We start from the raw sequence: 15,187 nt of genomic DNA, 5'->3' as shown, positions 1-15,187 counted from the left end.
CCTGCCGAGTAAGCAGCCCCTCCGGGCAGGCCCAGGACAGCGCAAGGCTGGTGATCCAGGGTAAGCAGGGGCCCTGGCACAGGGAGGGGGAGAACACAGATGCTGCCAGCTGAGTGGGACTGAGCTGGCCACGCAGCCTCCACACTAGCCACTGCTGCTCCAGAAGAGAAGCCGGGTGTCAGGGCCACCCAGAGAAGTCACGGGACCTGGGGTCTTCGGTGGCGGGGGTCTTTCTGCTCTGGGTCTTCGGGGCACTTAGGCAGCAGGTCCCAGAGCGAGTGAAGGACCTGGAGCAGAAGGAGCCCTCGCCACCGAATTTCTGCCGAAGACCTGGAGCGGAAGGAGCCCTCGCCGCTGAACTGCCACTGAAGACCCAGAGCAAAAGGAGCCCTCGCCACCGAATTGCTGCCGAAGACCCAGAGCAGAAGGAGCCCTCGCCACCGAATTGCTGCCGAAGACCCAGAGCAGATGGAGCCTTCGCCACCGAATTGCTGCCGAAGACCCAGAGCAGAAGGAGCCCTCGCCGCTGAACTGCTGCCAAAGACCCAGAACGGAAGGAGCCCTCGCCGCTGAAATGCCACCGAAGACCCAGAGCGGAAGGAGCCCTCGCTGCCGAATTGCTGCCGAGGACCCGGAGCGGAAGGAGCCCTCGCCACCGAACTGCCGCCAAAGACCCAGAGCAGAAGCTGCTCCGGGTCTTTGGCAGCGAGTCCTTCACTCGCCCCGGGTGTGTTCGGCAGCGCTGAAGGACCTGCCGCTGAAGACCCACCGAAAACTCTCATGGGGGCCCCTGAAAACTCTCATAGGGGCCCCTGTGGGGCCCGGGGCCTGGAGCAAATTGCCCCACTTCCCCCCCCACCTCGTGGCCCTGCCGGGTGTTCCTCCCTGCCCTCCCCTTGGCACAGCTGCTGTGTGTGGGGCTGGCCCTAGAGGTTAACGCTGCTCCCATGTTCGTGCCCTCTGTGGCCACTTGGGAGGGTGCCCCCTCGCTCACCTCTGCCATCTGCCCTGCCCAGCTCTGCCCAAGGTGATGATCAACATGCGCACCTCAGTGCACTCAGTGCTGGTGGGCGCAGCAGTGGAGTTCGAGTGCCTGGCCATCGGGGACCCCAAGGCGCACATCACCTGGAGCAAGGTGGGCAGCCGCATTCGCCCCGAGGTGGTCATCAGCGGTGGGATGGTGAAGATCGAGCGGGTGGAGCAATCGGACGCGGGGCAGTACCGCTGCACCGCCACCAACGACGTGGGCACCGTGCAGTCCAACGTCATCCTACACGTGCAGTGTAAGTGCCTGCTCCCCTACGAGGGGCACCCCGTTCCACGGTACCTCCCCTTGCACCACGAGGGGCAGGGTTTCTCACGGTGGCTCTTGCCCTGTGACGCGCTGTGGCACACGAACTACACCAGTGTCCATCACTAGGGGTCATGGGGCCCTGTGCTGGGTGAAGTGAGCGGCCTGCAGAGCAAAGGTTGACGCATCCCCGCACATCGGATGGGCTGTGGGTGGGTTGGCAGCTGGGCACTGGGCAGGAATGCCAGTGCCCTGCGCTGACGGATGCGTTCCTTCACTGCAGCCATCCCCCAGATCGCAGCTCAGCCGGAGGTCAAGGAGGTCACCACAGGGTCGAGGGCAGTATTCCCATGCCTGGCGTCTGGCTTCCCCGTCCCAGAGATCAAGTGGACCAAGGTAAATCACTGATCTCTAGGGAATGCCCCCCGCCCTCCAGCCCTGGGCAGTTACTCCCCTGGCACTCTCACAATGAGCAAGGAGAGAGGAGGGCAGCCTGGGCTTGCCAGCGACAACCGCTCTCAGCTTCACCAGCAAGATGGGGAAATCTGCAGTGGGGATGGCAGCAGGGTGAGCCCCTGTTGTGAGAATTCTCTGGTGTCAGTGGAGTTTGAGTGTCAGGGGCCACTGGTGGTAGTGATCCACTGCTCATCCCAGAGGGGTGGGCATGAGGAACTGAGGGGGAATGGAGGAGTGGGTAGATGTTGTGACGATGCGGTTCTGGCAGGACCCAACTGAGAGTGGTAATTCAGGACCAGTTGCTCAACCAGGGCAGTCACAGCCCAAAGCTGTGGTTTTTTCACCTCTAAGGCAAACCAAACCAGCCAGACAAAGAGGACTTTGGTATCACCCCACTGGCTAACCACGAGTCACACAAGCAATTCCCTTAGACACTCCAGTCTCCCAGTATCACCACCAGTGCCACTCGTCCTGGGGATGAATGGTTATGAAAACCAACACCCCAATAAAAGAAAAAGGTTCTCTCGATCCCAAAGAATCAAGCCCCAGACCCAGGTCAATATACACATCAGATCTTACCCACAAATCACGCTGTTGCCAATCCTTTAGAATCTAAAATCTAAAGGTTTATTCATAAAAGGAAAAAGAGAGGAGAGCTAGAACTGGTTAAATGGAATCAATTAAATCCAGTAATAGCAAAGTTCTTAGTTCAGGCTTGTAGCAGTGATGGAGTAAACTGCAGGTTCAAATCAAGTCTCTGGAGAACATCCCCAGCTGGGCTGGGTCAACGGTCCTTTGTTCAGAGTTTCAGTTTGTAGCAAAGTCCCTCCAGAGGTAAGAAGCAGGATTGAAGACCAGATGGAGATGAGGCATCAACCTTATATAGGCTTTTCCAGGTGTAAGAACTCCTCTTTGTTCTTACTGTGGAAAATTACAGCAAAAGGGAGTCTGGAGTCACATAGGCAAGTCCCTGCATACTTCACTGAGTTACAAGGCGTATCTGCCTTCTCTCCATGGGTCAATTGGGTAGCTGATGGTCCTTAATGGGCCATCAAACAGGCTAGGCAGAGCTAACACCAACTTGTCTGGGATTTTTCCCAGAAGCATAGCACAAATTTGAAATACAGACAGTATAGAGCCAATACTCATAACTTGAACTACAAAACGATACATACATATAGACACCATAATTATAACCGGCAACCCATAACGTGGTCTTAGACACCTTATATGACCCCCTTTACATAAGATTTGGTGCCACTACAGCCCCTTGGTTGCAACCATGTTCTGTATGGTCCCAGATTATATCAATAACGTCAGAGATGTGTGGATGCATAGATGGAGAGGTGGGTGAACAGTAGGTAATGAGTGGAAGGGTAGATGACAGATGGACAGGCAGATATGAGTGAATAGATAAATGAGTAGGCAGATTGTGGACAGATAGGTGCATAGGGGATGGATGGGTAGATAGGTGGGGGGTGGATGAGGGATGGATAGATGGTGGATGGACGGGTAGATAGGTGAGGGGGTTAATAATGGGTGCCTAGGGGAGACTGGATAGGTGGGGGCATGGATGGGGGACAGATGGATGGGTGGATAGGTAGGGTGGAAGGGGGACAGATGGGTCAGTAGATGGGGGACAGCTAGATGAGGGACAGATGAGTGGATAGATTGAGGGGTGGAGGATGGGTAGATGGGTCAGTGGATGGGGGATGCATGGGTAGATAGGTGTGGGGTGTGGAGGATGGACAGATGGGTCAGTGGATGGGATGGATGGGTGGATAACCGGGGGCGGCAATGTTGGATGGATTGAGGACAGACAGGTGATTGGTGGGGGGGTGGATGATGGGCTGATCATGGCAGACAGATGAGTGGATAGGTCGGGCGGTGAATGATGGACAGATGGATCAGTGGGTGGGGGTGGATGGGTGGATAGGTTGGGGTGGATGGCGGATGGATGGATGGGGGACGGATGGGTGGATTGGTGGGTGGGGTGGATGATGGGCAGACGGGGAATGGGTGGGTCAGTGAGTGGGGGACAGATGGGTGGATAGGTGGGGGAGTGGATGGGGGGTGAATGTTGGACGCATGAGGGATGGATGAGTGGATGGGTTGGGGGGTGGATGATGGGCAGATAGGGGACGGATGGATGGGGTACTGATGGGTGGATAGGTGGGGGGGATGATGGACGGATGGGTGGGTCAATGGATGAGGGACGGATGGATGGGGTACAGATGGGTAGTTAGGTGGGGGGGTGGATGATGGGCGGATGGGAGATGGATGGGTCTGTGGATGGGGGACGGATGGGGGACAGATGAGTGGCTAGGTGTGCGGATGGATGATGGGCGGGTGGGGGATGGTTTGGTCAGTGGATGGGGGACGAATGGGTGGATAGGTGGGTGGGATGGATGATGGGCGGATGGATGAGTGGATAGGTGGAGGGTGGATGATGGGCGCATGGGAGATGGATGAGTGAATAGGTGGGGGCAATGGATGATGGGCGTATGGAGGATGGATGAGTGGATAGTGAGGGCGGAGGATGATGGGCGGATGAGGGATGGTTTGGTCAGTGGATGGGGGGAAAAATGGGTGGATACATGGGTGGGATGGTGTGATGATGTGGTTCTGGCGGGACCCAACTGAGAGTGCTAAATCAGGACCAATTGCTTAAACAGGGCAGTCACAGCCCAAGGCTGGTAAGGCAAGGCAAGGCAAACCAAACTAGCCAGACAAAAATGACTTCGGTTTCACCCCACTGGCTAACCACAAGTCACACAAGCAATTTCCTTAGACACTCCAGTCTCCCAGTATCACCACCAGTGCCACCCGTCCTGGGGATGAATGGTTATGAAAACCAACACCCCAGTAAAAGAAAAAGGTTCTTTCGATCCCAAAGGACCAAGCCCCAGACCCAGGTAAATATACACATCAGATCTTACCCACAAATCACGCTGTTGCCAATCCTTTAGAATCTAAAATCTAAAGGTTTATTCATAAAAGGAAAAAGATAGAGATGAGAGCTAGAATTGGTTAAACGGAATCAATTACATACAGTAATGGCAAAGTCCTTAGTTCAGGCTTGTAGCAGTGATGAAGTAAACTGCAGGTTTAAATCCAGTCTCTGGAGAACATCCCCCGCTGGGATGGGTCATCAGTCCTTTGTGCAGAGCTTCAGCTTGTAGCAAAGTCCCTCCAGAGGTAAGAAGCAGGATTGAAGACAAAATGGAGATGAGGCCTCTGCCTTATATAGGCTTTTCCAGGTGTAAGAACACTTCTTTGTTCCTACTGTGGAAAGTTACAGCAAAATGGAGTCTGCAGTCACATGGGCCAGTTTCTGCACACCCTGCTGAGTCACAAGGCGTATCTGCCTCCTCTCAATGGGTCAATTGTGTAGCTGATGGTCCTTAATGGGCCATCAAGCAGGCTAAACAGAGCTGACACCAACTTGTCTGGGATCTTTCCCAGTAACACAGCACAAGTTTGAAATACAGACAGCATACAGCCAATATTCATAACTTCAACTACAAAAATGATACAGACATACAGACAGCATAATCATAACCCGTAACCTGGTCTTAGACACCTTATATGACTCCCTTTACCTAAGATCTGGTGCCACTACAGGACCTTGGTTGCAACCCATGTTCTATATGGTCCCAGTTTATATCAATAACGTCACAGATGGGTGATGGGCGGATGGATGAGTGGATAGGTGGGGGGTGAATGATGGGCAGAGGGGGGATGGATGGGTCTGGGGATGGGGGACAGATGGGTGAATAGGTGATGGTGGAGTGGCTGATGTTGGCTGATGCCCTGGTCTGACATCTGGTTGCAGCTGGAAGGAGACCTCCCAAAAGACATTTGTCTGGAGAACAACGTCTTGACCATTCCATCCGTGAAGCCAGAAGATGCCGGAATCTATGTCTGCACGGCGTCCAACAGGCAAGGGAAGGTGACAGCCTTCTCCATGCTCAAAGTCCAAGGTGAGCATTCATGCTGCACTGGCACCTGCAGGATGTGACCCGTGCAGCTGGGAGGGACATGTCCCTCATGTCCCCCATTGGTGTCTTCACATTACCGCCGTTGTCCTTCCTCCCCGCTCGGGAGGTGCCATGTTACAGAGGGTGTCCTTCCAGCTGAAGGCAAGGTGACAGGATCCCCCTCAGAACTGGTTGGCACCTTAGTAACTTCTCCATCCTGCAGCGGCATGAACAGCGCAGTCCCCACCATGACCCAAGAGTGACATGGGACTGAACTTCCCATCAGATGGAGGCACCAGGCTAAGCCCTAGATGTGCAGCCCTGGGAAGATCTACCCTGGGGCCCATGTGTGCAGCCAGCGGGGCACTGCTGAGCAGGCTGAGGCACTCACTTTCCCCATGGCGTCCCGAGCCCCACCGGGCCGTGGTCACTGAACCTGAGCGCTGCTTAATCCCAGGCCTTCAGCCAGGCTGCACTGTCCTGTCCAGCTGCTCTTCGGGGGTCCAGGTTTCTCCAGCTAGGGGCTCAGCTCTCGATGGCAGGGGGAACAGGCTCTTTGGCATCTCTCCATCTCTGCCCCCATGATCCATCAGAGTGGAGGTGGCAGCGGCATGGCTGCTCATCCCTCCTCCCATGCACACCCACGACAGCTGGGTGCCGTGTGGCCCAGCTCTTCCTATGAAGCCGGTGATAGCCGCAGGTCCTTCAGGTCTGGCAGGAGAGGATCCCAGACCTGAGTGCTGGCAGGGAGCCAGGAGCCAGCTCCCTGCCTATAGATCTAACTCTCATGTCTAGAGTGGCCCGAGGCCCAGGGTCAGTCTGCACTGCTAGGGCTGGGAAGGCTCCAGGCCCTGGCTCCTCTTCATAACGGGCGCTGGCAGCCCTGCATGTGGGTCTGTTCCATCACACACTGACCAACTGTCCCTCCTTCCACCATTCCAGAGCGGGTGATGCCATATTTTACTCAGAATCCTCAGACCTTCCTTGCCTTGCCCACCATCAAGGATGCCTACAAGAAGTTTGAAATCCAGATCACCTTCCGGCCAGACACTGCTGATGGTGAGCCAAGTCCATCTGAGAAGCAGGGGCACCCAGAAGCCTGCCCACCCAGGGATGCCATCTTCCCACAGGGGCAAGGGGTGGGGCCCTGAGCCAGGACAGGGCTGGTGGGGGTAGTGGGGAGGTGAGGGGCTTCTCCACTGCTAACTGCATCGGCGAGCCCCTTCCTTCGATTGTAGCCCAATGGCCCCTGTGGCACATGGGTCACTTTCTTCTTTCGCCTGCTCCTGCCTCTTCTCTCCCAGGCAGTCTGAGTGAGCCGGGCTCATTTCACTTACCTGTTCTCCTTCTCCTCCCTTCTGACTCCGCCTTGTCCCTCTCTTGCCTCATGTGTCTCCTTTTCCATCTCTCTTCTCCCCCTCTAGCTCTCATTCTCTACTCAGGTAAGTCTGCACTCTGCTGCCTGATGCTCTTTTACAGCCTCGTGGGATTAGCTCTTAACCCTCTACAGCCCAGGTCCAGGAGTGCTGGCCCTCTGGGCACGGGACCCATGCACCCCAAGAGTGCCTTAAACCTGCAAACCCTGCACAGACTAACTGAGTGACGGGCAGGCTGGGAGTCAGCCAGGCTCCCCCGTGTGTCTAACTCCTACTAGCCACAGCTGCCACTTAACCTCCAGCGTATCTTCCTGCCTGGCCCAGAGATGTCACTCTCCAGGAAGTGACATCATCCCAAAACACTGGGTACCCAAGCGACTCCTACTGACATTCAGTTACTGTGTTAATCCGTGCTGCCCGCTCCATGCCCACACCAGGTGGGGGGCCCTTTGGGAAGTGGGCAGAACTGACGGGCTGAGTCTGTTTTGGAAACACTTGCCACGGATTGCCATGTCTCCCCTCAGGGTCCTGCACAGTTACTGGATAAAAGCCCACTAGTGCTGCCAGTGAATGAAAGCCACTGGCATAAGGGGTGGAGCCCTGTGTTGCTGGCTCCACCCCCACCAATGATGCCTGGTGGGTGTGGCTCCAAAGGGCCCTGATAAAGGAGCTGCTGGCGGTGGGGGATGGGTGTAACTGATGTTGGTGGGGCCCCAGGCTGCCCTGAGGCTGGACTTTCCCTTGCTCATGGGCTGGGCCTTCCTGCCCTTTGCAGCCCCACTCTGGCTGGGCATGAAAACCCGGGGCCATTCCCCCTCTCCCTGCATCCCCTTCTCCGTCACCTGCCTCAGGGAGCCACTTCCTTCAAGATTGCAGAATAAAGGCCCTGCCCCTGCCCTCCCAGTGCTGCCCACATCAACTGACCCCATGGGCCTACGAAGCACCACGGCTCCACAGCATCATCCCCTCTCTTGGCTTGGAGGGTCAGGCTCCCTCCAGACTTTGGCTTCACCAGTGCTCTCACCAGGCACGCTTGCCATCAGCTAAGCCACGAGCAGAGGGCAGGGACCTCTCCTTCACCTCGTGCTCTGCTCTCACCCAGCATAGCAGCTTGGTGGGTCCCAGGGGCTCAGTAGGGCCCCGGCTGTGCTGATGTGTAGGGGATGCCCTGCCTTGGGGCTGCCAAGGGACACACACAATACCCAGCAGTCTCCATTCCCACTCAGGGACATGAGGCCAGGGCTGTTCCGGCCAAAGGTCCCCTCTGCTCAGCTGTGTCTGGTGTTGCCCCCTCTCCAGCCTGCTCAGTGCTGTGGTTGGGGCCTGAGCTTCCTGTAGCTTGTGGTGAGCTGGGGATGAGGGCTGAGCAGTGGGTGTTTCTGGCTGTGATCTGGACCCTCCCCGCTCCTGGTGTTCGTTGGCTTGGGTGTGGCACTCACGTTCCGCCCAGCTCAGCTCCTGTGTGCTTTTGGCAGGGATGCTGCTGTACAATGGGCAGAAGAAGAGCACCGGTGCTGACTTTGTGTCCTTTGGTCTGGTGGGAGGCCGCCCGGAATTCAGGTGAGACCTTGCGATGCCAGCCCCTCCCCAGAGCCAGGCCCTTCTAGCCTGCACCAACCCGACCAGCTCCAAGCTCTTCCTGAATCCGGGCTGCAAAGCGAACGGGGCCCCGATTGGCAGAGCTGTCGAATGGAGTCGGTGCCTAATTCTCATTCAGATGGTTGTGAACTGACCGCCCAGATCCACTCCGTGGCTCTGAAATCCCAGCTGGCCCAGTGGTGCCTCCCACCCCAGGATCTGCAGTGTGGCAGACACTGGCGATGAAGTGCCTCTCATGGCTCAGGAAATGGGTGGCCCAGGGGCTGCATCACCTCATCCTGAACCAGTGCTGTGTATGGAAGGCAGACTCCAGGCTGCAGCAGAGAAGTGCCAGGGGCCGGGTGGGGGGTGGGAAGCGGCTCTGCTCCCTTCCCTGTCTCCAACGTGCTTGATGTTGCAGGTTTGACGCCGGCTCTGGCATGGCCACGATTCGGCACCCGGCGCCAATCCGACTTGGGGAGTTTCACACGGTCCGGCTATATCGGAACCTCACCCAGGGCTCCCTGGTGCTGGACAGCCACCCTCCTGTCAACGGCACATCCCAGGTAAGAGAATGCTCAGGAGAAGGTGGACTGCTGCAGCCTGGGAGTGTTGCCAACAGAGCTATGGCCTCAGCCGTACCATGCTGGCTCTGGCCCCCTGGAGTGGCACTATGCCTGGGGCAGCTTAGCGGAGGAAGACATGGTGAGGCTGGTTGGCTGGGGCTCTGCCTCCACAATGCATGGGGCTCTCCTAGAAACTGAGGAGGGCACAGAGGGTAGCCCTCAACTGCTGTGCCCATCATTCTGTGCCCCCCAGGGTAAGTTCCAAGGGCTGGATCTGAACGAGGAGCTGTACCTTGGCGGCTATCCCGACTACATCGCCGTCACCAAATCCGGCCTCAGCAGCGGCTTTGTGGGTGAGTGCAGGCGGTCTGGCTCCCACTCCCCACGCAACCCTCAGACACCCGCTCCAGGGCACCTGGGCTGGGAGCCCTGCATCTGGGTGGAGAACACCGAGTGCAGGCAGCCTGGCTCCCGCTCCCCACGCAGCCTCAGACACCCACCCCGGGCGCCCGGATGGGAGCCCTGCGTGTGGGTGGAGACACCAAGTGCAGGCGGCCTGGCTCCCACTCCCCACAGAGCCTCAGACACCCACCCCAGGGCGTCTGGGCTGGGAGCCCTGCGTGTGGGTGGAGAACACCGAGTGCAGGTGGCCTGGCTCCCACTCCCCACGCAACCTCAGTCACCCGCCCTGGGGTGCCCTGCGTGTGGGTGGAGAACACTGCCCTGAGATGGTGATGGAGGGATTCTGAGCCCCTTGCCCAGCAGGGTTCCTTCCTTCCTTCCTGGCTCCCCAGGCGCTCCGCCCTGGCCCCATTGCCTGGCATGTTCTGACTGCCCCTTCTCCCTTGGTCCCCCCAGGCTGTGTACGCCAGTTGTTGGTCCAGGGCGAGGAGGTGATCTTTAAAGATCTGGACTTGAAAGCTCATGGTGTTTCCAACTGCCCCACGTGCCGGGACCAGCCATGTCAGGTAACTCACCTCCTCACCCCAGCCCCTTGGGGCAGAGCTTATGCACGGTTCAGACACATGCTGGGCCCCTGCTTCCCTGGGGTTGCACTGGTATAACTGAGGGGCTTTGCCCCTCTTGGGCTCTGCTTTCCCCCGTGGCATATGCTGTTGCTGGCCCCAGGGCGCTCCTTGTGTCATGGGATGTCAGCAGCAGCTGGGGGCAGGGCTCTGTTCTAACCCTCTGACTGCTCCTCCCCAGAATGGAGGTGTCTGCAAGGACTCGGAAAGCAGCAGCTACGTGTGCCACTGTCCGCAGGAATTCACGGGGAGCAACTGTGAACATTCGCAGGCGCTGCATTGCCACCCAGGTACTGCCCCCTGGCACCATTGCCTCATAGATCCGGCACTGCCCCATGGCACCACTGCCCCATAGCTCCAGCACTGCCCCTTGGCACCTCTGCCCCATAACTACAGCACTTCCCTATTACACCGCTGCCCCATAGTTCTGGCACTGCCCCCCAGTACTGCTGCCCCATAACTACAGCACTGCCCCCCTGCGCTGCTGCCCCATAGCTCCAGCACTGCCCCATTGCACCACTGCCCCATAGTTCTGGCACTGCCCCATTGCACTGCTGCCCCATAGCTCTGGCACTTCCCCCCAGTACCGCTGCCCCATAACTACAGCACTGCCCCCCTGCGCTGCTGCCCCATAGCTCCGGCACTGCCCCATTGCACCACTGCCCCATAGCTCTGGCACTGCCCCATTGCACTGCTGCCCCATAGCTCCGGCACTGCCCCATTGCACCGCTGCCCCATAACTATGGCTCTGCCCCATTGCACCACTGCCCCATAGCTCTGGCACTGCCCCATTGCACTGCTGCCCCATAGCTCCGGCACTGCCCCATTGCACCGCTGCCCCATAACTATGGCTCTGCCCCATTGCACCACTGCCCCATAGCTCCGGCACTGCCCTCCCCCGCACTGCTGCCCCATAGCTCCGGCACTGCCCCCTGGCACCGCTGCCCCATCGCTCCAGCACTGCCTCATTGCACCGCTGACCCATACCTACAGCACTGCCCACGGCAGCGCAGCGAGGGGATGCTGTCACCATCACTGGCCCAGCAGGAGCTTTGCCAGGAGCCAGGGTGTGACACAAGTCCCCGCTGCCCCTTCCACGTGAGCCGGGCCTGCCCTGGTAACTGCGCTAGGAGCCATGGGGGCCGCGCTGGGAATAGGTGCTGGCCACAGCCTGACTGCACCACATGGGCTGCTCCATGTCCCCCCCAACCACCTGTGCGGAGCAAGGGCACCCCCGCTGCAGCCAGACCCCCTCCCTTCACCCCCCTTGTGCTGCCCGGGCGCTGAGCCTTGTTGTACCTGTCTCCCCCAGAGGCCTGCGGACCGGATGCCACCTGCATTAACCGTGCAGATGGGCAGGGCTACCGCTGCCGCTGCCACCTGGGCAAGTCTGGGGAGACGTGCATGGAAGGTGAGTGGGGCGGGGGGGTCTGGCTGGGACACTCCTGCCCCAGTCAGAAGGACCCTACTGGTCAAAGAGCAGACGGGGCCAGTGGCGATCGTCAGTAACCTCCCCCTCCACAGGCGTCATGGCGACCACTCCTTCCTTCAATGGCAGCGACTCGTTCATCTCCTACCCGCCCCTCACCAACATCCACTATGAGCTGCGCCTCGACACGGAGTTCAAGCCGCTCTCCCCCGACGGCCTCATCATGTTCAGCGGGGGCACAGGCGCCCCCGTGGAGGATTTCGTCTCACTGGCCATGGCCAGCGGGCATGTGGAGTTCCGCTACGAGCTGGGCTCAGGTAAGGGCGCTGGGGATTAGGGTGCAGCTGGCACTAGCGCCTGCCCCTGAGCGAAGCTGCCTGCTGGGCCATGGCAGGGCTGGGTGTTGGCATCTGTCCCACAGCCCACCCACTGCGCTCCCCTCACCTCCCCCTAGGATCCAGATTCTGTGGCCTCTCTGCAGTGGCTATCTGCATGGAGGCTGCTGGTGCCAGCTGCAGGGGTCACTGTTCTGGGGGGTACCTGCTGGGTGAGGGGCACTGCCCCACCACGCTCGGTTCATCCCCGGGAAGGCTGGTCAGTTGCTGCTTCCCTGGGCTGCATTTGGGCCATGGCCGATTCCCTCAACCCCCCAACAGCCACACCGCACTGGCTCCTTTTCCTCCCAGCACACAGGCCTTTGTAGCCCGGGGTCCAGGACCTCACAGCCATCTGCCTTGTCACTGTCTCCTGTGCATGGCCCCTGCGATGCCCCTTGGCAGGGCATAGGGCTCTGAAAGCACCCGCCATCCTGAGAGGCCCTGGCATGCCCTGGCAGGGAAGATTGCAGCTACCCAGCCACTCCAGGCGAAGGAGAGACCCCTGGGGCATGCCCTGAGCTCAGCGCCCCTCTCCCCACTCTCTCCCGCAGGGTTGGCTGTGCTCCGCAGCACAGAGCCACTCGCCCTGGGCCAGTGGCACAAAGTCTCGGCAGAACGGATCAACAAGGATGGCACCCTGCAGGTGGACAGCAGCAAGCCGGTGAAGAGATCCTCCCCGGGGAAAAGCCAGGGGCTCAACCTCCGCACGCCCATGTACCTGGGCGGGGTGGACAAATCCGTCACTCTGCCTGCAGCCACCAGCATCAGCTCCAGCTTCCATGGCTGCATTGGGGAGGTGAGTCGCACCCTTCTGGAGTCACTCCTGAGCCCTGTAAGGAATGGAGTCAGAGGAGATGGCAGGCTGGGAGCCAGGACTCCTGGGTTCACATCCCAGCACTGGAAAGGGAGTGGGGCCTAGTGGGGTGAGCAGGGGCGGGCTGGGAGCCAGGACTCCTGGGTTCAAGCCCCAGCACTGGAAAGGGAGTGGGGTGAGCAGGGGCAGGCTGGGAGCCAGGTCTCCTGGGTTCAAGCTCCAGCACTGGAAAGGGAGTAGGGCCTAGTGGGGTGAGCAGGGGCGGGCTGGGAGCCAGGACTCCTGGGTTCAAGCCCCAGCACTGGAAAGGGAGTGGGGTGAGCAGGGGCAGGCTGGGAGCCAGGTCTCCTGGGTTCAAGCTCCAGCACTGGAAAGGGAGTAGGGCCTAGTGGGGTGAGCAGGGGCGGGCTGGGAGCCAGGACTCCTGGGTTCAAGCCCCAGCACTGGAAAGGGAGTGGGGTGAGCAGGGGCAGGCTGGGAGCCAGGTCTCCTGGGTTCAAGCTCCAGCACTGGAAAGGGAGTAGGGCCTAGTGGGGTGAGCAGGGGCGGGCTGGGAGCCAGGACTCCTGGGTTCAAGCCCCAGCACTGGAAAGGGAGTGGGGTGAGCAGGGGCAGGCTGGGAGCCAGGTCTCCTGGGTTCAAGCTCCAGCACTGGAAAGGGAGTAGGGCCTAGTGGGGTGAGCAGGGGCGGGCTGGGAGCCAGGACTCCTGGGTTCAAGCCCCAGCACTGGAAAGGGAGTGGGGTGAGCAGGGGCAGGCTGGGAGCCAGGTCTCCTGGGTTCAAGCTCCAGCACTGGAAAGGGAGTAGGGCCTAGTGGGGTGAGCAGGGGCGGGCTGGGAGCCAGGACTCCTGGGTTCAAGCCCCAGCACTGGAAAGGGAGTGGGGTGAGCAGGGGCAGGCTGGGAGCCAGGTCTCCTGGGTTCAAGCTCCAGCACTGGAAAGGGAGTAGGGCCTAGTGGGGTGAGCAGGGGCAGGCTGGGAGCCAGGAGTCCTGGGTTCTATTCCTAGTGGTGCCATTAACTCTGGAAGTGGTTTACATACACCAGCCCCATAGGGGGCAGGCAAACCCCTTCCTATTTAGCAGTATGGGCGCTGGGGCTCAGCTTGGGGCAGCCTTGGGCCAGGTCATGTTCTGAGTGGCTCCTGGGCAGCCTGGATCCCATATACTGTGTTCTCTACCCAGCTCTGAAAGTGCCCTTCTGTGCCAGCTCAGCCTGCCCAGTTTGGGGCAGTGCAGGCCCCAGAGCCCCTGGCTGAACCCAGAGAGGCACTGAGGCTGACATGGTGTCTCCTTTTCCCTCCGCCAGATGTCGATCAATGGGAAGAAGGTGGACATCTCCTACAGCTTCCTGGAGAGCCGGGGCATCACCCAGTGCTACGACAGCTCACCCTGCGACCGCAGGCCCTGCCTGCACGGCGCCACCTGCATGCCCACCGGCGAGTACGAATTCCAGTGCCTGTGCCAGGATGGCTTCCGAGGTGGGCACGCCTCATCCCCGCGGCTGGAGCACGGGCAGGGCTAGGAACATCTCTGTGCACCGGGGCACTGCCACCTGTGCTGCCAAGGGCCCAGGGTCGTTCTCGCAGCAGATTGCAGCCCCACCACTGGAGTGAGGAGGAGCCCTGAGCTGGGCATCCCCACTCAGAGGGTGCCACTCAGGGATGTGCCCCTATAGCTGGGGTCCCTTCTCCCTGGGCAGTGTGCATGCGTGTACACGTGTTTGTGCTCACACGTGTGTGTGTGCCCCCTTGTGGGAAGGCTGTGCCCACAATCCCCGGCTGTCTACCCACAGGTGAGCGCTGCGAGCTCTCTGAGGATCAGTGCCTGCTCAGGAACCCCTGCCTGAACGATGGGAAGTGCAAGGCAAACCAGTGCCTATGCCCGGCCGGCTTCTCGGGGACGTACTGCGAGCAGGGTATGCAGACTGGGGGTGGCGTGCAGGGAGCTGCCTCACCTGCCCCTAGCACAACCCCCAAGGACCTGCCAGGGCTCTAGCCAGGCCCTTAGAGAGATGCAGGAGCCAGAGCAGGGCAGCAGAAGGGCCGCTGGGTGCTGTGGGTGCAGGGGGAGAGGAGGAGTCACAGTGGAGGTCAGGGGTCTGTAGGGAGCAAGGGAGAGAACCAAAGCTGAGTGTCCAGGGGGATGGGGGTGGATAGCGGCATGCCCGGGGGTGGGGTTGGGGGGATGGTGAGTCGGAGTATCTGAAGCTGGGAGGGCTCAGGCAGCAGCGCATCGGGGGCTGGGTGTCTTGGAGGAAGCAGTGTGCCATGGCTTGGGAATCTAGGGGCAGCGT

The 15,187-nt window shown here is 59.6% G+C and overlaps 1 protein-coding gene across 1 annotated transcript in view; it reads left to right on the top strand.

The window, feature by feature from the left end:
- HSPG2 (heparan sulfate proteoglycan 2) overlaps positions 1–15,187 on the top strand; it is a 200,523-nt gene that overhangs the window by 178,414 nt on the left and 6,922 nt on the right. The window contains exons 81-94 of the mRNA XM_075060406.1: positions 1,017–1,283; positions 1,575–1,687; positions 5,583–5,730; positions 6,670–6,786; positions 8,579–8,663; positions 9,103–9,247; positions 9,501–9,600; positions 10,106–10,215; positions 10,454–10,562; positions 11,585–11,683; positions 11,797–12,018; positions 12,630–12,874; positions 14,201–14,372; positions 14,687–14,809. Of these exons, the coding sequence (XP_074916507.1) occupies positions 1,017–1,283; positions 1,575–1,687; positions 5,583–5,730; positions 6,670–6,786; positions 8,579–8,663; positions 9,103–9,247; positions 9,501–9,600; positions 10,106–10,215; positions 10,454–10,562; positions 11,585–11,683; positions 11,797–12,018; positions 12,630–12,874; positions 14,201–14,372; positions 14,687–14,809 (2,055 nt within the window). The remainder of the gene's footprint in view (positions 1–1,016; positions 1,284–1,574; positions 1,688–5,582; positions 5,731–6,669; positions 6,787–8,578; positions 8,664–9,102; positions 9,248–9,500; positions 9,601–10,105; positions 10,216–10,453; positions 10,563–11,584; positions 11,684–11,796; positions 12,019–12,629; positions 12,875–14,200; positions 14,373–14,686; positions 14,810–15,187) is intronic.

This window comes from Chelonoidis abingdonii, chromosome 23 (assembly GCF_003597395.2).
Source record: "Chelonoidis abingdonii isolate Lonesome George chromosome 23, CheloAbing_2.0, whole genome shotgun sequence".
Classification (NCBI taxonomy): domain Eukaryota; kingdom Metazoa; phylum Chordata; order Testudines; family Testudinidae; genus Chelonoidis; species Chelonoidis abingdonii.
The sequence above is the reverse complement of the archived record's forward strand: the minus strand, read 5'-3'. Positions and strand labels throughout refer to the sequence as shown.